The 26410-nt window shown below is 29.9% G+C and overlaps 1 protein-coding gene across 2 annotated transcripts in view; it reads right to left on the bottom strand.

Moving 5' to 3' along the window:
* Window positions 1–26410, bottom strand: part of LOC129960000 (xylulose kinase-like) — a 59452-nt gene that overhangs the window by 9468 nt on the left and 23574 nt on the right. For both annotated transcript variants that reach the window (XM_056072978.1, XM_056072979.1), the window contains 7 exons: window positions 22272–22466; window positions 14436–14567; window positions 13206–13265; window positions 10788–10869; window positions 7390–7546; window positions 1187–1302; window positions 1019–1092 (listed from right to left, as the gene is read on the bottom strand). In XM_056072978.1, coding sequence (XP_055928953.1) covers window positions 1019–1092; window positions 1187–1302; window positions 7390–7546; window positions 10788–10869; window positions 13206–13265; window positions 14436–14567; window positions 22272–22466 — 816 coding nt within the window. The remainder of the gene's footprint in view (window positions 1–1018; window positions 1093–1186; window positions 1303–7389; window positions 7547–10787; window positions 10870–13205; window positions 13266–14435; window positions 14568–22271; window positions 22467–26410) is intronic.

Genomic DNA, 26410 nt, shown 5'->3' with positions numbered 1-26410 from the left:
ACTTCAAATTTTGAATAAACTTAGTTTAAATGAAACTACTGATTGTATAATTAATCACTATAATAAATTGAATAGAAAAGCAAAATAATGCATTGAAGTATTAATCCTTTAATATCAGATATATAAATACTAAGTATAAGATATATAAATATCAATTATTAAAAAATAAAAGATGCAATATTAATTTATTATTTCCAATGAAAATCAAAGTAATGATGAGACAAATTCCCTTTGTTATTCTTACGATCTCTTCAAGAATAAACATACAGCTATTAAATTTTTTTCAACATTTTCCTTCAAGAATATTCATCACAATGTACCATAACAAAATAAAATTTTGCATGTCCTAGTCAATTAAGTTCTTGATTATTTTTCAAGAAGATTATTTTCCTCTGAAATCCCTTAAGATACTTCTACATAACAAAAACCACAATTAGTCCTTTTTTTTTTTTTTTTTTTTCATTGTATGGAACTCTTTTTAACATCTATTCAAGAATCAACGATTTTAAACTAAGCCTATTTTTAAATGTGTATACAATTATTTATAGAGACTTTTGAGATTCTATGTAGTATTTATCAACATTTTAAATAAGAAATAATCAAAATTATTCATTAATATGACAGAAATCTTACTTTAAAATGGATAACTGGGTTTAAGATTTATTTCTTTCATTAAAATACAGTTACAACCTAGGGATATTCAATGCAGTTTTCATTACAAACCTTTCCTTTGACACAATAGTAAAATATTTATCACATTAATATCAACTCATTTTAAATTATCAGTTATATAAATATCTGTCATATTCAAATCCTGCACATATTACCAAAACTTTATATCATATACAAGATATCAAATACAAATTTATACTCGTTATAACAGCAGAATATAAATAATTCTTGATATTTTAAACTGCACTTATATAGCAAAAAAGAAAGAAAAATTTTAAGAAATTGCAGAAAGATTATCTAAATCGCCGAAATGAATAATCAGCTTATCATTGGTCTTTGAACTCACCGATTCATTATTTTTATTGAATCTGAAGTCCCCAATCACAGTTGGAAGAATCTCCATCAAATCAAAGAACATACCTGAAATTTGAAATGAAAATTTGAGTAAAAATTATACAAATTAATACACATTCGATAAATCAACTTAAAAATATTCTGAGTTTATAAAACTTACCTATGTTGCCAAAATTTCCACGAGGCGTACTTTCTAAAATATCGTTGAATAATTCCCATGAACCTTCAGCACATTCATCTCTTATTCTCTCTCTAGTAAGCGATCCATTTTTAAAACTATAAAAGAAATGAGGACTTGTTTAGCAGCACAATGAAGAAAATTTCTGGTCACAGAATTAATTCTTATTCAATTGATAGCATAATCACATTTAAAATTATAAACAAAAAAAAAATTACCAAATTGATGTACACAGAGCATATTGCGTACACTAAATAAGAATTTTTTTTTTTATGATTGTAATAATAACAATCAGTGAATAACAAGTGAAATTTAACATGGTGATTAGCGTTGTCCAAGACAAGTTTTAGCAGAGTTAGTTCAAAAAGAACTGTCGTAAAAGTGGTTCAAATACGAAATCAGGTTTTTCTTTAAAATGATTTATTAACAATAAAATAAAACAAAGTACAATTTGAAATAAAAGTAAAAAACAATAAGCATACATATTATTGTAATATTTTTTGTTACTGCAATACAACTCCGATCTCGTACAAGTTTCACCCTCTTTCCATAACTACAACCTTTATAAATCATCCTTTCACCTGAATTATTGCCAGTCGCAGTATGAAAGCACGTGCAGATCGAGATCGAATCAGTTGAGATCATGGCTCGGAAAATCAAAAAACAGACACTATGCACCTCGGATCCAAAATCGAGTTTAGTTAAAAAAAAAAAAAATTCAAAATATCCATCAAGCGCCCTCCCCCTCCCCCTTTTTTTTTTTTTTTTAAGATTCTCCACACCGAGATCCCTTACAAATCAACATTTATAAAATTTTTATGTTATTTATTTGTGAATAGATAATACTCTACAAAAATTACATTTTTGCGTTGTAAAAGACAAGAAAAAAACAAACAAACAAACAAAAAAACTATCTTAAATAGAAAAGATTTTTCTACAAAATTTTAACAATTTATTCTTAACCATAATGACTACATTTGCCAAATTAATTTTAATGTTAACATATTGAATCTTAAATACCCTCTCATGAATTAAATTTCTCAAAAATGGTAACGGTCGTCAATGTGTTTCGTCCTATAATTTTCAGCATGCGACTTCAAGAAATTTATGGTGGCTTTATACACTATTAATTTGGAAATAAACTTTCATTATTCAATACGTTCTTTAAGAATATAAATTCTTTTGCTGCATCTGTTAGAGCAAAATACTCAGCTTCCGTAGAAGATGAACTAATTGATTTTTGTTTAAAAGTTCGCCATGAGATAAAGGTTTCATCAATAAAAGTTATAAAAACCTCTTATTGATACTCTATCATCTCAATTTGTTGAAAAATCCGAATCTGAAAAACATTTCAATTTTAAAAGATTTAATTCTTGAAAGCTAAAACATGTAACTGTGTGTATTTCAAATAACCTAATAACCTCAACAAACAATTCCACTGTTTTATACCTGGGCTGGATTGAAACTGAGACCTGAGATTTACTGTGAACATGATATCCGGCCTTGCTCGAACAGCAATAAATGTTAAAGAGCCGATGAAATTTTAATATGGAAAATCTTACAATTCTTTGCTAGTCTTAGGTGAATGAAATCTAGAAAGAATTTGACCTTTTGATATGGGTAGGGAACTAACTAAAAATTAATTCAATATAAGACATTTTGTTTATAAACTATTTCCTTGAGCTCTATCCCTAAAAGTTTCTTTGTTCTTCCCAATATTTTTATATCAAAATTGTCTTGCGGTAAATTTAATACATAATTTACAATTTAAATCTTAAATCTTTTAAAAGTATATACACAATTACACTAATCTAACTTTTTAAATTTTAATTTAATTAAAATATCTTCCAACTCTAATAACCATCGGCGGCCACTTTAATGAAGATCGTACATTGCCTTTCGTAACAGATAAACTTTAAGTGGTTCTGTTTCATATCCAGTTAGTTGTTTCATGAATCTTCTTGCATCTAAATTAACATATATATAAGCATCATTTATGTCCACTTGAACATGAGCCCATTTCCACAAATATATAGATAGAAATAAATAGTCTTACAATAGAAAAGTTTACGACTGGAATGTACATCTCTTCAAAAGATTATCCTTTTGATTGAATATTAACCAGAGCCACTAAACGTGCCTTGTATCTCAACATTTTGTTATTTTCATCACGTTTAATTGTGTAAACCCAGCGATTTCCCAACACTTTCACATTTTCAGGAAGATCAATCAAATCCCAAACTTTATGCTCGATCATTACTTTGATTTCCTTATCCATTGCATCACTTCATTCGGACGTTTCTCTGGATCTAATTGCCTGTTGGTAACAGGTGGGAATTCTCACTTCAACTACATTAGCTTTTTGATAACTTGCAGCAGAATTCGATAGAATTTCGGATTTGGTATTTGCCTTACTAAAATCAAAGAAATTTGTATCAAAATTAATTTTGTGATCTCTACAACACCGTTCTATTTCGTTAAATGTTTTTAAACGGGTTACTGCACCTTCAATTCTATAATAAATATTTGCTCTAGTAACTTCTCGTCCCGTTTTTCGAATCCACTTAATCTCTGAACATGGGATTAAGCTAATATCGGTAGATGCACTAAGTTTTTCGCGTGATGTAAAGAGAGATTCTGAACTTCTTTCTGGAATTAAACTACCAAATAATGAATCTATAACTGTATTAAATTCATCTTCTTCACCTGAGTAATCAGAGATCGTAAAATTAAACTTGGGGCATCGATTCGAGTTTTGTCTTGCGTCAAACTCTTTAATATTCTCATCAAACCGTACATCAATGGTTTCAATTAATTTGTTTTCGTCCTTCATCCATATCGATAACCTAGGCATAATGATGGCATACAAAGAATAACCCATCACTATGTCTAGTTTGGCTCGCATATCTGGTTTCTTCCTAATTTGTTTGGGCACACCAACATATGTTAAACAGCCAAAAGTTTAAAATACGATACCGATGGCTTTTTACCCGAATATTTTTCGAGCGGAGTTTTATAACTGTCTTTGTGACACACTCTGTTCCAAATATATGTCAAGAAAAGTAAAGATTCGTCCCAAAAATTTTTGCTCTACTCCATTACATTTTAATAATGCTTTAACTCCATCTAAAGCTGTTAAATTATACCTTTCCGCAACATCGTTTTGTTCGGATGTATAAGGTTTTGTTTTCTCAGGATTTACACGTAGTTCCTCTAAGAAGTTGTCAACATCTTTATTGCAGAATTCTAGTCATCCATCAGTCTTGACCAAGACTATTTTTCTATCTACAAACCGTTTTGGCCCTCTCTGAAATCTCAAGAAGGTATGAAATACCTCAGACTTTTTCCTAATTGGGAATAGAAAAATCGTCTATTATTGTAAAAAAATGTTTATTCGCACATTGGCTCAAAATTGGCATTGGTCCACAAACGTCCATGTGTAGCAACTCCAGTGGTGATTTTGATTTGACGGACCCTGTCTTTTTAATTGAAATTCTCCTCGATTTAGATAATTTGCATAGAATACGATGCGGCTTATTATCAATTACACTCGGGAGACCTCTCGCACTATTATTTTTGCTATTTTTCCTAAGGTATTCGTTATTGATATGTCAAAAACGTTCGTGCCAAATGGAATTGATTCATTCTTTGTTTTATTGCTTACATCACTAACAGAATTTGTCTCTTTAGGTTCTGAGGTAACATACTCTGTTAGTTTAAAGAAATACAAGTTTTCCCGGCGTTCAGCCAAGAATAATTTATTCCAATCATTATTATAAATGTTAATTTTTCTTTTAGAAACCCACAGAATGTGCGCCTTTCTTTTCTAACCTAGAACCTATAATAAATTTCTCCTCAACTTGGGTTTATATAAAAACATATGACAAAGTTACCTCATTACAGGAATCTTTATATAAAACATCCGACAAAGTTATCTCATTAAAGGAATATTTATATGTAAACACAAATCTTATTGTTCCGATCCCTTCTATCGTACATTCTTTATCTCCAGTGGCTAACAACATTTGCATCTCCATAACTGTCCTAATATCTAAAAATAAACTTTTATCATTGCAAAAACGGGTCGTTGCACTCGTATCTATTACCTAAACCCCTTCTTCCGAGTATTCCTCGGATAAGTTACAGCTGGTTTCTGACTGAGCATTTATTTCTATCAAGCTGCATTCTGCTTCATTAAATTTTATCTTAAACTCTGTATTAAAATTTTCATTAAGAAACTTTTGACGAGACTTCTTATCCTTACAATTTACCTTAAGATGGTCATAATTTTTGCACTGGAAACAAGGACCTATTTTCTTAATAGTCCCTTTTTATAATCTTACTTTGTTTAAGAAATACTTTGCCGTCCTTTTTCTGATTCAAATAATTTCCACTAGAAACTCCAGGAACTACAACCGTGCCATCAGGAATTGCATTCCATTTCCCAGAGATTGAAGCACCGCTAAAGAAAATGGCCTCCGTTTTGTCGAGATCTTGCATCATGAGCTGTAAACGGTTGGCTTCTAGTATCAATTCTCCCTCTATCCTGCTAGCAGTAAATTCCTCATCTTTCCATCTGTAGATATGTTGAACCATTGACTGGAATTCTTGAGGAAGGTACCTGATCATCTGAAAGACTAGATATAGGTCGTCCACTTTAAGCGCCTATCTCTTGTAGCCTAGCTACCTCTGTCTTTACTCGACATAGAAAAATTCAAACATCCTTTCCTGGTTGATACTCGGTGCTGAAGAATTCATCTAGTAGCTGGATTACCCTTGCTCTCGTCATAGGCTCAAAATGTTCTTTTAGTATCTTCCCCACTACTGCACCATCAGTTGTTTCAGAAATCAGACTTTTAAGTTCAGGACTTATAATTGAGTAGATGAGAGTATAGGTTGTATCCTTACAAAGCTGGAAAACATACTTTTCTTTGTAGGTTGATCCTACATCAAGATCCACTGTTTCAGTCTTTATAATAAATTGTCATCATCCATTGTGCATAAGTATGACTTACAAGTCACGCTTCCACATGTTCCAATTATTCTGAGTAAGAACTGGAACTGAATTATTAATTTCCATCTCTTACTACTCTTGCCAGCTATTATACCAATTAATCTAATAATCAAGGAACTGGAACTCATAAAAAACTGGAAATGCTTCGAAACTGCGTAGCCTACCTTTACAAACGGTGTGAGCTGGGTCCATAACTCTTTTGTTGTCCAAGACAAGTTTCAGCAGAGTTAGTTCACAATGAACTGTCGTAAAGGTGGCTCACATACCAGATCAGTTTTTCTTTCTTTCTTTAAATGATTTACTAACAATAAAATAAAACACAATCTAATTTGAAAGAAAAGTAAAGAAAATCAATAAGTATACATACTACTCTACCATATTTTGTTACTGCAAAACAACCCCGACCTCGTACACGTTTCACCCTCTTTCTATATCTGCAACCTTTACAAATGTTCCTTTCGTCTGAATTGTTGCTAGTCACAGTATAAAAAACCACGTGAAGATCAGGTTCGAATCACTTGAGATCATGGCTGGGAAAGTCAAATTAACAGAGACATTTTGCACCTCGGATCGGAAATCAAGTTTAGTTTTTAAAAATTTCAAAATATCCAACAATTAGTATTAATTAAAAACATCACTTGCTATGAAATAAACAGAAGAAATAAAAATGTATTATCTGCTTAAGTGCACAATTAAATAATAATCTATAAATATGCATGTTCTCTTGCATTGTTTGGAAAGCAAGTTAATTTCTAAATTACTATTTAGTAAAAAGAAAAATTACAAAAGATGCCCAAATCATATACATTTATAGGTGTGTGTAAAACATCTTTTGAAGATGTATATGTGGAGTTCATTTACAATTTTTATTATTCATGATTTAAAGAAATAGTGGAACTTTCATCTGCCATCAAGATTTCTTTTTAGAAGCCGTGACGAGCATGGTGTAGCAAACTGAAGAAGGAGAAAGAAGGAAGGAAAGATTCTAGGGAATTATTTTGAAACATAGTTTTTGAAAAGCAACATATTTTGATTCTGTGGGATAATAATAGCCTGTGCAAATCAGGAATTAAAATGAAGCCAGAGTTCAAGTAATTAGGAAATTATTTTTAAATCGTATATTAATTAGTAACTATTACATACAAATATATTATTCCCTATAGAAACTCACCACAATAAAGCCATGAATTCTTTGCTGTTAATGGGGTTACATAAAATGTGCCCTGATAAAGATGGCTTTGGATCTGTAAGCCATAAAAACACAGTATCACTTGTGCCTAAGCTTATTGCCATGTCTTCTTTATTCATTTGTGTTCCAGCTAAAGAAGCTGTAAAGAAATTATAAAAATTAAGTTCAAAAGTTACCCATCACATCCAAACTAACATGTTATGCATAAATATGTGCATATTATGCAGTATATGCATAAATATGTGATAAAATCTTTCATTAGATGTAAGTATTTAATGAAAGGAATATGTTAAAATCAAGTTTTCCCCACAGATGTTAACTCAACAAGTGCCTATACCGCGATTTCCACGGGATGGAAAATGGTTTATTTTCCGATGCGTCTCGTGATTTTCACAGGTAAATGTTTTTATCTTTTATTATTACAACTTCACATTACACTATTATAAAGTTACATATAAATAATAGCTAGCTTCACTTTAAAAACACTGAATCTAAATAATGATTTTAAATAATCAGCAACTATATCATTAAAGTAAATATATCATCTATGATTAATCACAATGACGAAGTTACAGTTTTGATAACTCCAGGGTTTTTCTCTCTCCTCATCCTCCCAATGGTCCATATTTAACGCTGCTCCTATTTTTTAGATTTTTCTAAAGGTAAGCTACAGAATATTGGCAATTTTCTGCTTCTGGCTTTGGTAAAAACAAGACGAACTTCCACTAGCCACTGACAATATCTATGTCTCGGTATTCAACTTAATTTTAACTATTACAATTGAAATATGGGAAACTTCCGCTTGAAAAGATTGGAGAATAAAAATGGAATTAATAATTTGGGTTCTTTTTGTCCGTAAATATCTATCTTTCAGATACATGTTAATTTATAACAAAAGATTCGTAGAAAATTACGATCTTTCTTACTGACATATCATACACAAAGTGGAGGAAACCAGAACTGCATATCAAAGTAAAAATATTTATAAAAAATGAAAAAAAAAAGTTTTTAACACATAAAAGTTTACACTTTAAGCAAAATGCAATAAAGTCAGAAGATAATTTATCAAATTTACCCCTAAGTCTTATATTTTAAAGTTTTTTTATTGGCTAACATTTTCCAAATGCCTATATCAAATATTAAAACTGTTCATCCATTATTTAAGAAACTTACTATTTAATTAAAGAAGAATGTAATAATGAACCATATGAAAAAATTTTATGGCGTCATCTACTAAGGTTTTTCAAAATGAAGGCTATAATTTGACAACTAAAATCAATACTGAATAATAAAACAAAGAATTAAGATAGTCTTGCAGTTTTGAGCAAAACATCAGTAAGAATTACAAGACTAAAAATCATTAAATAAATATTTTCTTCAAAACAGCTATGTAAAAAGCAGACTTCTATTTTAAAAATATTTTTTAACCCTTAACTGGAGACGTACGGTCTGTGAGACCGCTAGCGATGGATTTTCTGTCACCCCTATTCTATTTTTAGCTCAATTGAATGGATTGACCCTGTAGCTTATTGTTTTGTGACCTTCAATACACGTGCACTTTTTCAACCGATTTCAGCAGATGCTTTTTTAAATAATTCAGTTATTTCTTCGAGTGCGGTCTCTAAGACCGCATCTCCCTGTTAGTGACCCAGTGATGAACAAGGCTTAGCAGATAGCGCTAAAACGTAGGCCCGAAATATCATACAGTTTGCTGATCCTATTATGAAGCAGTGCTCCAGACACTTTTAAATGGAGCAGAAAGTGGTTTTAGTGATAAGAATAATTGTATAGAAGACTTTTTTGATGAAAGTTCGCATTCAACTGATTTTCATATGTATGCTCAAACATAATTAATTTTTCTAGTGATAATGTATTTTGAAAAATTTATAAAATATATTAATATATCAAGAGATATATATATACAGAATTTATAGGTTGATTTTTATACTAGTCCTTAACTTATATGTTTAAAATGCCCTAGAAAACCGCGCTATGAAAGTCACACAAACCGATAATAAAAGGGCCAATTTTACCTTTTGTCAATTTTTTTATTTTTCATATAATTGCCGATTTTTACATTATATTGTTTTCTATATACCTTCATATACTGTAAAAATAAATATGATTTAAAAAGTAAAAAGTAATATACTTTTTCAAGAATATTATTTATTGTAACATGCAATTTAAGGAGAAAATGTATGTTCCAACGCATTTACTTTTTTCAATGATAATATATTTTGAAAAATTTCTAAAACATATGTATATATCAAGAAAAATATCTGTAAAATATATTGGTAGTTTTTCATACTAATACATTCATTAAAAAATTTAATTTGAGTGTAAATGAAATGCGGTCTCGTAGACCGCACTTCCCCAGTTAAGTCCTAAAATTTCACCTCCCCAGTTAAGGGTTAAAAACATATTTAGATCCAGGAACATCATTTCATATATCATTTTTATACATAAAATGAAAGTATAATTTAAATTTTTCAAACATTCCATTTTGTAATTAAAAAAAACACCTTAATTCTTCAAAAAAAATTTAACAAAATTCAGAAATACAGATGGAGTTAAAAAGGAAAAAATATTTTTACAATAAATTTTCAAGGAGATTCTTTTAGTTGCTATTTTAGGAAAACTTACCTGATTCTTAAAGAAATCTTTATTTACTGCTCTTTAATTCAAAAAACGGTTTTAAATAAAAAGATAAGATTAAAAAATGATTCTACAATTATTTTTTATCATATAAGTGAGAATGTAATAATTCATGAATCTCTGTAAGCCAGCATTTCAAGTTTTTTTTCTTTTTAAATTTCAGAGAATACCAGCACTAATCAATCACATTTATGGACATAATTTATTACATACAGATTTTATAATGAATGTAGACTAGGTTCCGAAAGTTTCAATTTAATGCTATATTCAAACAAAAATTATCATTTAGACTAATTATACAGCCAACCTAACATAAAAATAAAAGCTTCTTGTCTGACACAAATTTCTTTTTTAAAAAACAGCAAATCATAAGGTCAAATTATTTTGATGGAGTTTTCATTCTTAGAAATCAGAAATAAGCAAACTTTAAATAAATAAATCATGCAGAAGAAGTTAATATATCATTAGAGAATTTAAAGCAATCACCTTAATTTTTGAAAATTTAAGGTTTTTTTATTTTATTTTGTAGCTAAATGAGATAATTAAAAGCTTGATATAAGACAGAAAACAAAGGAATTATAAAAACAGATACTATTACACAATATTTCAGGAAAATGTAGTTCAAATGTATTCATATTATTATTAACAAATTAGATAAGCAAATAAATAAAAATAAAAAGCAACAAATTCCATATCTATATATTTACTTCCATGAATTTACATACCTGGATTATCACCTGTAAATGCAACTACTTTGCAGTTTTCAGAAAAGCCATAACGTTCTATAAAATAAGGTGACACAGAACCCTGGAAGCAGGAAAAAACAAAAAAGGCAATGTTTAAAGTATGATATATATGCAAAAAAGCGATATAATTAAGGTAGAAAATATTTCACAGATACTAAACAAAATGTAAAAGCATAGTAGCTGAGGCAACAAAGCAGTACTGATACAATCGTCTAATTGTAATCATTAACCAAACATAAAATCTGCAACATAATAATGCTCCTAAACACAGAAGAATGTTTAAATATTTCTTCTCGGTGATGCAATACCATATTTGGCAGAACAGTCTAAAAGAAAAACTACAGAAGAAATGATGCATTTAAGCCACTATTAGGTATTTCATTTATTTATTAGCATATTTCAAATTAATAGCATTTAATGAATTTCAAAACTAGTTTTTAATGAATTAATAAATGCAATAAGTACTTCAGGGGAAAAGTTCTTAACTTACTTAAATTAAATCACTTACATTATCTAGAATAATCTCTCACTATTATCAATAGCCTTAAATTTTCATTAATGCAACTTGATATCTATATTCTATCAATTAATTTAGATTTTAAATTTGCGGTCATGATTTAAAAAACTAAATTGAATGGCATAAAAAATGCTAGATATACATATTTTGTTAAATATTTAACAGAGTTGCCAAGCCACCGAAAAAGCACAAGGAATTTAAAAATTATCTAAAAAACCGGGAAAATGCAGGGCATTTTCATAAAATCTCGGAAAATAGAGGGAATTTTATATTTCTTAGTTATTTTTTTGCATCTAAAAAATGCCGATCTCTACAGATTAAAAAAATCGTAATCATAGTTACCAAAATTGAAACAATACCATTCGTAATTGTTTAACGCGGAAACTCACCACTTTTTTTTCTGTTCAGACCATTCAATTTCCAACTTGCGAGACAGTTTTTTTTTTTTTTTTTTTTTTTTTTACGAGATTCTTGAATTGCAGCTAATAAGCATGAACGAGACTTCTGTAACTGCGTGAATGGATAGAATACATTTACCTAGTAAGATTAGCAACATTCAATCTGCGGAAGCAGCGCGGTGATGTTTAATCTACCATACCTGAATTTATTGAATGGTTTGTTTGTTATTTCAGAAACTGTGAGCTTATTCAAAGCAGATTAAAAGATTTTTTACAAAACAAAACTCAAAATTCATATTTAATAAAAATTGAACGGGGAAAAAAAATTAATCTTGATTTTGCTAATGGGTTCGAAAAGTTCTGCAAAATCCATTTGTTCCGTACTGCTCGCTTTGTAAGAAGATAATATGCCTAAGTAATATGGGAAAACAGGCACTTTACTAAAGGCACCAATAGAAGAAAACATATCAGACTGCGTGCTAGTTTAAAAGAGTCATCATTGATGCTGGACTTAGTATCTAAAAAGAATACAGGAAAAGATGACACGTCGAAACAGGTAACGTCAAATTTAAAGTCCGAAAACAAAACGATTTCGAACTCTTTAGTTCAAGAACAATAATTTAAAGCTGAAAATTGATGGGCATTAAAACTTGTTGCGTCACATTCGTCCTCTAATACATTTAATGATATATCGAAAATATTTCCACATAGTTCACTGAAAGTGAAATAGCTAAAGAGTGTATGTTAGACAAGTACAAAAATCTTGCACTTTATTTGTGATAGAGTAGGTGCATTAGCTCCATGAAACATATGGCTGATGGACAGAAGTTGATATCCACATACTTGAATTGGCAAAAAATGAATAAATAATAAAAGTAACTTGCTTTATAATGTTTATGTTAAGTAATAACTAAATGATTTTACCATAACAAAAATGTTTTGTATTTTATTTCACCCGACTCCTTAATTTTGTGTGACTTACAATTAAAGTGCATGAGAGGTAATATATTCTGCCTCTCCTTTGTTACTATGCAAATTTTGTCTTGCTAAATTCTAGATAATAAATAAAGAAAAAAAATGTCTGTATGTAAATATAAACCTTCTTTTAATATGCTATTATTATAATGTTGAGTTTTTTTCTTGTTTCCGCCACTCCTTAAAAGCATATTCCATCATAACTAGCACGAGTGCTATTCTTCCATTTCCTCTTATCGTGAATATATGTAAAGAGAAAACACAAGGAATTTTTCCCCAGATTTGAGTGACAACCCTCATTTAAGCAACATTAAAAATAAAATAAGAGAATAAGCTAAATGAATTTTTTTAAAAAAAGATATATCACATATAATCAGGAATATAATAAACAACTCACTAAATTATGATTCCTCTAAAGTACAATTTCGTAAATAGTTTAATAATTATCAAATTGCAGATTAATTTGATCGCTATAGCAATAACTAAAACAAAATCTTTTAACAATACCAAAACAGTACATGCTGGCACTGGTTGTCCCAATTTTTTTCTTAAAGAAGGTGCACATGCCTGCAATAATAATTAAAAAAATCATTAAAATGAGTGATTGAGAATAAAAATTTAAATATTTTTTTACTACAGCTTAATGTAAGAGTAAATAAAAGTAATAAAATGCATCAGTTCTGAAGGAAGTTATAGTGAATACAACCTTATAAAAGCGTGTCTTAAGAGAAACTAAATACAGATATAGCAGTACTAAAATTTACTCAGCTTAATAAGAAGCACTAAAAATATAATACTAATTTCAATAATTTTGCAAGTAATTTATTGAAACTGACATTTTAGAATTGATTTATAATTTTGTAAATTGTATTTAAAAAATTAATAAATTAATTTCTTATCTCAATTTTATAATCACAACTGCGAGATAATTACAGTGAGATTTTAAATTTAAAAAAACATTTCAACTTATTAAATTCTTAAAAATTATGAACACAAATGTAAATTTTTTTTTTGACTAGTGAAGCTCACTGCAACATGTGGGAATAAGTTTTAATCATAAATGTGTTAGTTGCTTTGAAAAGTTATAAGCTGAGATCACAGATACATATTAAAGATATCCTGGTATGCTTAGTATAAAATCAAATTTTTCAGTAATAGCAAATTCAGTGAATAACTTATTGTATCAATGTTATTAAATACTTTTACATCATGACATGGCTTTAAATGCAGAATTTCTTTAATTTCAGTAATTTTTTCCTTTTACAAACCTTTCCTTTACTCTTACAGCACAGAATATTAACTCTTACAGGTTTATTAGTAGTCTTATTACGCACTGAATATTAATTACTTTTATTATAAATTATTTTATTATTTATAATATTTTAGTACTTCCTGACATAAAAAATAAAAAAAATTGTGTCTATTTTTCGTAAAAAATTTAATATGTGACATCTTTTAGATCTGTAGGTAGTCCATTCGAATTACAGATATTAAGAAACGTCAAAATGAGGCACAGTTTTAAAATGGTGACAGAAAGAAAACACTTGACTACAAAAAAAAAAAAAAAAAAAAATTAATGAGTCAGATATTTCTTAATATGTATGTCAGGAAATTTTTCTTAACACATGCATTCATTTCCAATTTTATTTTAATTGATTGCATTCAAATAACAGCATTCAACAATCTTACTATGTAAATATATAAAGGATTTGTTGCTTAAAACATATTAATGAATACCTCCAGGCATACTTCAGACCAATCTTTTGTATTAATGTCCAATAAGTTCATACCAGAACCATCACTCAGATCGATAGCAGCATATCGTCCTAAGAACAGAGTAGCACCAAAACTACTGATCAAGGAAATTCTCTGAAAATAATTACAAAATGTTTTATTAAATTAAAAATATTTTACGTCTTACTACATTCATACGGCTTAAGAATTGTATTTCAACTTGAGCTCCAGATATGAAGAAATTTAATAAAATATCAGATATCACACAGGCTTGGAAGAAAAACTGAATTTCATAAAATAATAAATTATGTCAAACATAAACGCCAAGAAGTAAAAATTAGAATGATTAATTGAACAATAAAATGAATAAATTTAAATTTAAAAAACGCTTGAGATATTAAAAATACAACAGAATTGTTACATTAAAAAAACTTAAAATTTGAATCCGGATAAACTGAAATCCAAGTACATACAGAAATGAGTCATGTCTGCATATAACATAATCAAAGTATATTAAATAAGATTTATTTATTTATTTATCTTACAGAACTGTAAAAAGTATCTATAAATCTTTAGCAAATACAGAAATACTGTGACAATCAAAGTAATTACACAATTTCAAGGATTAACATTAAATAATATACTTGAGTATGTAATAATTTTTTGAATCTTCAGCAGTTTAGAGCTCACTAATCGACATTTCATTAGAAACATCTGATAATATAATAACTTTGTTTTTAAAGATTGCAAATGTTCAGCAACTTCATAAATTAATGAGAATGAAAGGGATGATTACAATCCCTTCCTTAGTAATTAAAAGCTAAAAATCTCTCCTTCCTCAACAATTTGGAGACACAAAATAAAAGTGCAACATTTTCGAAGACCCAAATTGATTCAACCACATGAAATAAACTGCTACAAAACTACTAACAGAGAAAACAAGAATTCTAAAATTAATCAATTGATTATATTTTTTTTAGAAATAATAGCTAGTGCAAAAACAAAGTAAACATTTGTCTATACACATGGCGACTGAAGAATTCAAACAAACTACAGTTGCACTATCAATAAATCAAATCTTTCCTATGGAAAAATTTTAAAGAAAAATTTGTGAGGTTGGATTACAATTATTTGCATTTTTTTCCCCCATAGGATGCAAGCAAGGCAATTTCAATGTTCAAACAACATACAAGACTCAGATCATTCCAAACATGCTTCCTTTTTATTATAGAATTAAGGTTCTGCGACTTAAGACAACTTCTTATAAACTATTTAATAATGTAGATAAATGAAAGAAGTTAAATTACATTTTAGAAAAGTGAAGGAAAAAGAACGAATGTATGCACAATTAATATTTATAAAGTTATTAAAAATATAAATTAGTAAAACAAATTAAGACTTTTATTTAAAATATTATATAAGCTCTTATTTATCCTCCCATCGAATGTGTTAACATGGAGGAAGAAGAATCATTTTAATTTAACAAAAAAAATATGGTATGTTATTGAGAATGATTAGCAAATAACAAATGCATTAAAACTGCAATAACAGCACATTTAGTAGTTTATCAAAAACAGTTAAAGATTCTAAAATTTTGTAGTTAAAATACCAGATAGAAAAATTATTAAACAATAAACATTTTCTAATTATGTATATTTAAAAAAGTGTAGACAAATTAATTTCCTTTCCTTTTTTATTTTTCCCTAAAGACTTTTCTCATCCTAGCTATTAGCAAATACTACATGCAATATAATTTAAACATTCACTCCAAATCAATAATATATACAGGGTGTTGCCGAATTCGACCGACAAACTCAGAGGGGTCATATCAGGCATCAGGAGGATAAAGAATCACCATATAACATGGGGTCCCAAACGACGTTTAGGGGGTGAAAATCGCAAAAATATAAGGAGTCGGAGAACTGTTGGAAACTGTAAAAAATTAATAAAAAAATAACAAATGGTGATTCAACTATGAATTTATATTAAGTGAAAGCACATTTTTAAAGGCTATTTTTCATGCAAGTAACACGCCGCTTTGATGAACCAGGGGGTCGTAAATTATTAAAAACCAAAAAGTAGTTTAGAACCCTTATCTGCAAAAATATTAAAACTTTAAGAAAAATAAAAACTTGAAAATATAAGGAATTTCATACTCTTTAATTTGATATAAGTCAGTATTGTGAAAACTGAGGAGGATTTAAGATATCCAAATAAAACTAAAATGTTTGCCGGGAAACATCGATGAAATAGGCACCGATGTTTACAGAGGGTGTTCCCAAATGCAAAAGGTAAATTTAGAGAAGTGATAGTAGGCATTAAGGAGATGAAAAATTATCATAAAACATAGGGTCGCAGGAGACGTTTATTCTGAGAAAATCGTAAAAACAGACATCGAAGAGAGAATTAACCTGGCGAAAAGAATGGCCCTATGAATGCGAGGATTTGGAATAAGGTAGTCGAGAAGTAGAAACTTTCTCGTATGTAAATTTTCCATGCGTTCTAGGAATATAAAAGCAGCGAGCATTGCCAAACTGATGGTTCGAAGAGTATAAAAGCAGCTTGTATTCATTACAGAGCAATGCAGAATTGATAGTTGATAAGTTTCATTCGCAAACAACATATCAGATTTCACGAATGACGAATATGCGGATATGCATTTAATTTAAGGCCGAGCGGATGGTAATGGACGCTTAGCACAAAGAATATACCAAGAGCAATATCCATAGGCGTTGTCCACACTACAGCACCTTTGGAAATATTGATCGACGGTTGCGGGAGAACAGGATTCTTCAAATAACGAGACCAAATGCAGGGCAAGAACGCAGTGTGCGCACACACCTGAAACAGAAAACCGAGTTTTGCAGCGCTTTGCCGATTGAAAACATGTACCCCTTCCACTTGCAGAACGCCCAACTCCTATGCGATAACGATTTCCCACGTCGGATGGAGTGGCACGCTGGATGCTTGGTGCCACACAGGAAGATGCTGCAATAATTTTATTCTCAGATGATGCCTGCTTAACTAGAGGAGACGTCTTCAACATGCACAATGCACATATTTGATCATCCGAAAATTCGCATATCACTATCTCGTCGAACGTGCAACACAAATTTAGTATTAACATCTAAGCAGGAATTCTCGGAGATCATCTGTTGGGAACGTATCTTATGCCCGAAGGCCTTAGTGGCACAAAGTACCTAGTTTTCTTGCAGCACGTCCTTCCGAATTTACTGCAGGGAGTACCGATCACTGCAAGCCAGAACATGTGGTTAATGCATGATGGTGCACCAGCGCATTTTTCGATTTTTGTGCGTAACTACCTAGATTATACATATCCTGGAAGGTGAATTGGAAGCGGCGGAGCCTCCAATTGATTGGCCTTCACGTTCCTCGTACCTCAACTTTCGTACTTTCTTTTTCTGGGGCCACATGAAAACTCTTGTTTATCAGACATCTTTGGATACAGTGGAAGATCTCGTAGCACGGATCGTTGTCGCTGCTGGAGAAATCGCAAGCACTTCTGATATGTTTGTGCGCGTCAGGCTGTCCTTTAAACGTCGATATCGGTTGTATAATAACCTTTGCGGCCGCCACATTGAGCAATTTTCATAAGTTTCTCCTTGTCTACTTTTTAATGTTAAAATGTCTGTGCTGTAAATGTATGCTGTATCTGTATTCCACCAAATAAATTTTCACTGTCTTTTGCGACTATATATTTCTTTAGAAATTCTTATCGTCTTGATGCCTACTACCACTCCTCAGAATTTTTCGGTAGAATTTTGCAAAACCTTCGGTAAACATCGGTGCCGATGTTGCAGCGATGTTTCCCGGCTAACATTTTAGTTTTTCTTGAATATCTTAAAACCTCCCCCGTGTCCACACTACAGACTTATATCAAATTAAAGAGTATAAAATTCCTTATATTTTCAAGGGGTTTTTTTTTTTTTTTTTTTTTTTTTTTTTATTGCTTCAAATTTTAATATTTTTGCAGATAAGAGTTCTAAACTACTTTTTCGTTTTCAATAATTTACGACCCCCTAGGTCATCAAATCGGCATGTTACTTACATGAAAAATGGCCTTTAAGAATGTGCTTTCACTTAAAAAAAATTCATAGTTGAAACACCATTTATTATTTTTTTACAGTTTCCAACAGTTCACCGACTCCCTATATTTTGCGATTTTCACCCCTTAAATGTCGTTTATGACCCCATGTTGTATGGTGATTCTTTATCCGCTTAATGCCTACTATCACCCCTCTGAATTTGTCGGTCGAATTCGGCAACACCCTGTATATATATATATATATATATATATATATATATATATATATGATTAGCAAGAAATAAGTTACCCACTTCAGAGGGTTCTAAAATGCAATCTATTGATCCAAATGAGATAAAATTTGAACTACATATTATTTAACTGATGCGCTTTACATTTATTAAATAAAATAAAAAAATAGTACACAAATTCACCGTTAGGTGGCGTTGTAATACACATAAAACCATTTAACACGGTTTATAATTGTTAAATAAAGTAAAATTATAATTGTTCATTATGTCCTCCTTTATTTCCAACAATATGCTCTAATCGGAAAATCATTTTCTATAGATGACCGGAGTGAGTCTGTCAGAATATTAAGAATATGGCGCTGAATGTTGTCCTTCAGATCTGGTAGAGATGGTGGCCTTTGAAGGTAGATATTGTCTTTCAAATAACCCCACAACCAAAAGTCGCAAGGGGTAGGGTCCGGCGAGCGAGGAGGCCATGCTATTGGGATATGATGGTTGATAACTCATGCTTCTGTTAAATGCTGTATTAACAATCACTTTACACGACGATCAATATGAGGTGGTGCACCATGCTGCATGAAAATGGTGTCTTGAAGGCATCCACGCTGTAGAAGAGTTGGGATTACAAAATTCCTCAGCATATCATGGTACCGTTGTCCAGTGGCGGAACAGGTTTGGATTCCATTTGAAGTTATCTCTTCAAAGAAATACGGTCCAATGATAAAGGTAGCTGTAAAACCACAACATACTGTCACTTTTTCAGGATTCATAACGTGAGGGTTTTCCTCTGCCCAAATTCGAAAGTTGTGGGTGTTAACTTGCCCACTGAGGTAAAAGCGGGCCTCATCACTTCACAGAATGTTCCATGGCCAAGTTGTGTCAACCACCATTCGAGCAAGGAACTGAAGTGCAAAAGTTTTACGGACCTCTAAATACCCGTCCTGCAACAGGTGAACAGACTTGATTTTGTATGGATAAAAATGCAAAATCTGTCATACGATTTTTCATACAGTTGAATACGGGAAACAACTGGCAAAATCACACTATTATGCGACGACTGACTGCTGGCTTCAACGAGCGCGGTCGCAACATTTTCGACGCAGGAAGGCGGGATTTTTTTTCTACCTGGAAGAATGCCAAGTTGATCAGTTTTTTTTTTTTTTTTTTTTTTTTTTTTTTTTCAAATTTTTGCATCATCTTGCATACAGCACCAGGAGACAATGGACCTCTTTTTATCTGCTTCGTATGACGAAATTCCTTTAGAGCTGCAACGGAGTTTTGTTGGTTTTGGTAAAACAATTTCACTAGTAGTGCTTTTTCTTGCAACGTGGGCATGGCCAACACAGAAGAAACTAATGTTCGTGCAGAATCCGCCTTCTTTTTATCTACAGAAAAATGGTAATAGACATGCGCTGTAAGCAAATAATGTTTTACATTTTCAATATATGCAAATAAATGCCATTTGTGTTACAGCGACATTTATTGGTGAATTTTCGTACTATTTTTTTAATTAATAAATGCAAAGCGCATCATCTGAATAATCTTTAGTTCAAATTTTATCTTATTTGGACCAATAGAACGCATTTTAGAGCCCTCTGAAATGGGAAACTTATTTCTTGCAAGCCCTGTATGTATATATATTGCAGAAATGAAACGAAAGTTATCCCTTACTAATTTCTATAATTAGCAGAATAGAGTTAAATTGATATGCCAGTGAATTTTAAGCATGCATAAACGGTTGTGCACAAAAACCAATTGAACACTAACCTGAAAATCAGAACCTTGTAAATAGTTTGATTACATTTAAGTCTAATTTGAGATGGAATACTTGAATTTACTCAGGAGATTATATAATAATTGTGCCTGAAAGAATAAATTTTAGCAAAATAAAATAATGTTTCACATCTTACAGGACTTGAACATATATTATGCTTTTAAGATCTAAATGTTCATTGGTATTCCTGAAAGTTATTAAAAAGATTTTAGAGATTAGGGATGACTAGAGATGAAAAGATAAAATACTCAATCAAAGATAAGAAGATTCAAATGATTTTTTTTTTAATCAATTAGAAAGTTCTATCTTTAAAATCTCTTCCGTGTCATTACATTGACCTTCAATATGTGAAAATGACTCAGGAATAAATGAATTAAATATTTTAGTTTTAAATGTAACTAGCAGGTATTTCTATAAGGTAAATTAGCAATTCCCTGTAAATAGTTTGTATTACATTTGAGTCTAAACTGAATTGGAATACTTGAACATTTTAAAATATAAAACAAATTTTCGAATATCTATAAAATGAATATTAATAACAAGCAACTAAATAGAATTTGTTACGGGTAAAGTATTTTTTAAAAATTAATTTTTAAATTATTTTTTAACAGAAATTTGTATGAATATATTAGACCCCATTGCTGATCTTATTAATAAAAATAAGAGTAAATTTTGAAATTAAATCAGGGACTATGAAGAATGAATTTTACAGTTATAAAATGCAATTAGATCACGAGAACAAAAAAGAATAATTTATGGCAGATTATTTTCATTGTTAATTCAGAAATTAATAAATAAATTGAATTGCGTTGTGTTATATGAACTAGAAGTTTCCTTAAAAGAAATATTTTTAATAAATTCTATAAAATTAAATTGAATTGCATATTATTTCATTCATATAAAATCATTAATTTCAATTATTTTAAGACATTCAAATGTAAAGAGGAGAAACATAAAATGCTATAAGAATCCAGATATTAAGTATCACATTATAAACTTTCTTTAAGGTTAAAAAATAATTTAAATAAAGCTCAAAACTAAATAGTATTTAAATTAATCAAATTTCCTAATGTACTTTTTCATTACATAAGAAAGTTTTATTCATACTCTAGAATCCATAAAATATTTATTATGTAAATGTTTGATATAATGCAACTGCATCGTTATTTTACATTCGGCAGACTTATAATTCACTTATCTTTTCCAGTGAGACTTGGTAAGTCATAAGTAAATTAGTTATGCATGAAAGTAAAATTATAAAATAAATTTTGCTAAAAGAAACAAATTCTGTGATTAAGGATCGGCAGAGAATTGCAATGATTTAAATTCATCAGCTGCTCTATAATAAAAGGAAGCCAATTAATAACATCTATCCACTGTAAGTTCAACTTGCATATAGCAAAAGCCTTGTTACATATATCTATACTAAAACTCTCACTGGTGTATTCCTTCTGTATGTTTTAAAAACAATTTAATATTTATTTGTTGCTTAATTATTGGTTACAAAAAAAATTCTTTCCAATGGGAGAGCACTATTTACGAGTTCAATGACAAATATGCCTCTGAGAACAATGAGTAACAGAGTTGATAATTCATTCTTTCCACACCATACCAACTAATCAATTATTGGACTAATCCAAATAATAAATAAAATAATATAGCAATCAATAATAATAATAAAACTCACACGATTTAATTTTATCACTGCTGTCTAATGATTTACTAAAAAATATACTTGTGAAAAAACTTTTAATTAAACAATCACTTACCTCTGTCAAGTCATAAGCTCCTGGTTTGGTTTGATAAAATTTTGCAATCTGATTTCCAGTAAACCTTTCATGGGCACGTGAACCTGTCAGTTGAGCTAATGTCATAGCACCACCAACTTCTTCTTCTAAGTTACTGCACTGAGATTTCGTACTTGAATCCATCCATACAGGAGAATCTCTGAGACTAAAACATCCCTAAAACACATTAACATCATTAAATTTTGATTTGGAAAATTTTGATTAGTGCAATAAGTTTTATAAAGTTTTAGACAATTTTACAAAGCAAAAATTAAAACCTAAATCTAGAACAAACACATTCAACCTGATAATGGAAGATCGGCAAGATTTATTTAGCAACAGATCAGAAATTTGCAGAATCCCCCTCAATTGAAATCCTGCTATTATTAAGAAAAAGAAGCATGCTTTACCTAGCTGCTGACCAGAAGCTGTTCATATATGATCTGTTGTCTCCAGCTCAAAATATAATTTTAAACTCTGAATCTAGGAGGTTTTCTACTAGCAATAGAATAGGTAGAGAGTAGTCATAGAATGACTTCAGTTTGCCATTCTGTACTCTTTACATGTAATAAATGCGTTATAAAAAAATTTTGATTATCTCAAAGAAAACGCTGAAAAAAGAAAATATCAGACCTTTACCACCAGAAAAAATATAAAAAATATGTAAAAAGTAAGAAAAAGATGTTTGCTGAATACGAGGATGATTCCATCAGCAATTCATAATCGGGATTTATAAAGTCAGTGGCGTCAATGAAGTTGGTGAAAAAAAATCGTCAGCAACATTAGAAAGAGTGAACGACAATGGGGGTCAATTCATGTGACGTAAAAGTCACATGTCATGTACCACTTGCGCATGGCATTTAAGTTTCATCCGCGCCGCTCTCGTCGATCAGTCTGCCATTAACGTTCTCCGCCAAGTACGAAGCGGATTTTTTGTTTACATTTGAAGTTATAATTTTTGAGTCATTTTCTTTTCTCTTATTATGTGTTAACAGAGGAAATACTGGTGTGCTGATGGATGCATGCTTTAATGCGAAACACAAGAGTGACTGTCATGATAAAATGTTTTTTTTATTTTCCTTTCAACAATCCTGACTTGGGTTGATAGCTTTGGTATAGATTTTTTCAAGCCTTCGAAGTCGGTGAGCTATCGCTCGCTTTGTTTACTACTTGGCGATAACCCTTGGCGACCATCCAGATCTTCGTAAGTACCCCCCAGTAGGGAAATTTGTTAGAAAAACTCTTCGAAGAAAAAGAAAGCGGTAAGAGATTTGCCACCAAAAACAATCAAACAAAAGCATGAGTGCATTTCTAATTTACTTCATTCACATTTGATGAAATTTCTGATAATTTTGAATACGCTTAGAAGGTTTTAAAATGTTTACATGAATATTACATTACATTTTTTTACAAAATCTTATCTAAATTTAATTAATGTAAGTAAAAAAACTCCCTAAAAATAACAACTGCTATAATGCTAAACTTAGGTGGAAGTGAATATTACTAGTTTTCTAATTACATTTGCAGATTTGTGATGGATTCAAAGTGAATTTATATCAAACATCTTTTCTATAGTTAAAAATGAAATTCACTGTTATCATAATATCCTGTTATAACACTGTGCATCTCAGTGATTTCTGTTTTAATAAATAAAGGTCAATAATAAAGGAAAATCAATTTCCATATCAGCATTTATTATATAATTTTTATTCCCAACTTCATTGTTACATGCATGTTTCACTTTTTTTTTTCTGTTTCTTTAACATATCAATTTTGAATTATAAAATTATGTGAAAGCATAAAAGTGTTTCTTTCAACTCCTCTTTATATCCTATTTAACTTCTCTCTCTCTCTCTCTGTATGTATATATATATATATATATATATATATATATATCATGACCTATGTTCTTTAGTTTTGAAATCTAATGTTTCATACAATTTATCTTCAACAATTCAATCACATAAATTTTTGAAGTCCTTTTTTATTTTACTTGACAATAGTATTCAAATGCTACAGTCAATCGCGAGGCAAATTGTACATGCGATTCAGTTGGTAAGTGTCGAGCATTTTTAAAATTATTGCAACATTCTCAAGATGTCGGGTGAAATTGAGCTAAAAATAACTTCTTTAGTTTTTCATAATCTGACAATTCCTCTTCAGCTGCATACATTAAAACATTATTAGGTTTAACCCCAAGCGAATTAAGTAGTACTCGACTTGTAAACGTTAAGAAACTTCTTTAATAGTGAATGCTTTTTCTAAGGAAATAAAAAAAAAATGCAATACCTCGGGTTTCTCAGGAATGGTTCTATGGTACTTGCGCTCGGTAAATTTCCCCCTTTCCGCTCAAGTGTCAAGAAAGACTACCACATTATAAACTTTATCTTTGCATGTAAGATTTGGCGATTTTACAATGTACGCCAAATGGTAATCAACTCACTATGAATGAGAAAGATACTCCTTGTCTCTGATAACGAAACGAAACTTCCTTGAGAAAAATGCTGATGACCTTACCACGTTTCAAACGAGTGTTGAATATAATAAATATAAAGTGTGAAAAATTTGCTTTAAAAAAATGTATTTATTAAAAGGAATATGTTTAAAATTTTCCCACACGGAACACATTTATAAAAATTATAATTCTGATGTGCATAATACAAATTTAATCTAATAAAATGAATTATAATTTTTAGTTTTATGAGGATTTAATCTTTATATCTCTTACGTTTTAACTTTATTTAACAAAATGAAAAAAAATACATAGAAAGGGTTTTAAATTCAAATTTAAATGGATATCAATAATGTTTAATTCTTTCTATATGTATGTATGCTTTTATGTATATACATTCCACAAACTGATACTAATAATGAGCTATTTTTACGTTAAAGCTGTTCAAATAAGGGTTTTTTTTTTTGCAAAAAAAATAAGCTTTTTGGCTGGCTAAAAGAATTATAGGAATCATATTAATAATTTTAAAAACAGCTGCTGGTTAATTCTCAGGAGAAAAAAAAAACATTTTCAATAAGAAAATGTTGATAATTAATTTAAATGCAACATCTAAACGTGCTACATTAAAACGCTTAATTCTCAAATACAGTATCATGAACTTAAATTTTATTCGCAAGTAATGTAGTAGCAAATGTCTGCCTATTTTCTTAAAAGCGCTGGCAATGATATATTACTAATTTTCAATTTGTCTTAAATCTATGCACGAAAGAAAGCTAAAAATAAAATATATTACTTTATATTTTATTCGTTCTTTTGTTTTTTTCGCCCCTGAATTTCTTGCCAAAAGTATAGATTTATATAGATTGGACCTTTATCGTAATCAAAATTGAAATTACAATGGTAAATATTTAAATATTAAAGTCACTATTTTTTTTTTTTTTTTTTTTGTAAATATTGCATCTAAACATACTTCGAATTACAAAATTTTATTAAATAAGATAGGCAATTGTACAAAAATTGCAAAAATTAAATTTTTTTATATCCATCATAATTTCAACAGTGAATTAGTATATATTGATTCTTATTTTCATCTATACAAAATTTCACATTTCTATCTAGAACATTTGTAGGTATATGCTTAGTTTTAAATTTCGAAGCACTGGCCACAAATGTGGAACAAAGCGTTTATTTCGGAATGCAATTAGTACATCATCAAGTCATTATGGCTTTAAAAAAATTTGATAATAATAACGTTGTTCATTTTCACTCTTCGGCAGCTGCACTATCGTCTTTATAAAGAAGGGAAGAGAAACTTGGGGAACTGAACATTTAAACCATCTCAGAGACTTACTGGAATACTCAGCAAGAAAAGCATTGTTTTTGTTGCAATGCAAAATCAAAACTTTTTTTTCTTTCTGAAAAATGTTATTTGGAGAGAGGAATGTTGCTTTAATCTAGATAGAAACATTAATTTGAAAAAATTTCACGTTTGGAAAAGTGAAGACAATTTTTCGTGCAAGAAATTCATCATCACTCGCAGTTTTCTGTTCATATGTTACAACTGCCGTTTCTAGAAGTCCTTGAGTTGGTCTCATTTTCTACAAAAGTATATTGTATGGTAACGATAGATTCAGTTAATTTTTATTGGCACTATATCATATATATCTGA

This window comes from Argiope bruennichi, chromosome X2 (assembly GCF_947563725.1).
Source record: "Argiope bruennichi chromosome X2, qqArgBrue1.1, whole genome shotgun sequence".
In the NCBI taxonomy this organism is placed as follows: Eukaryota; Metazoa; Arthropoda; class Arachnida; order Araneae; family Araneidae; genus Argiope; species Argiope bruennichi.
The sequence above is the reverse complement of the archived record's forward strand: the minus strand, read 5'-3'. Positions and strand labels throughout refer to the sequence as shown.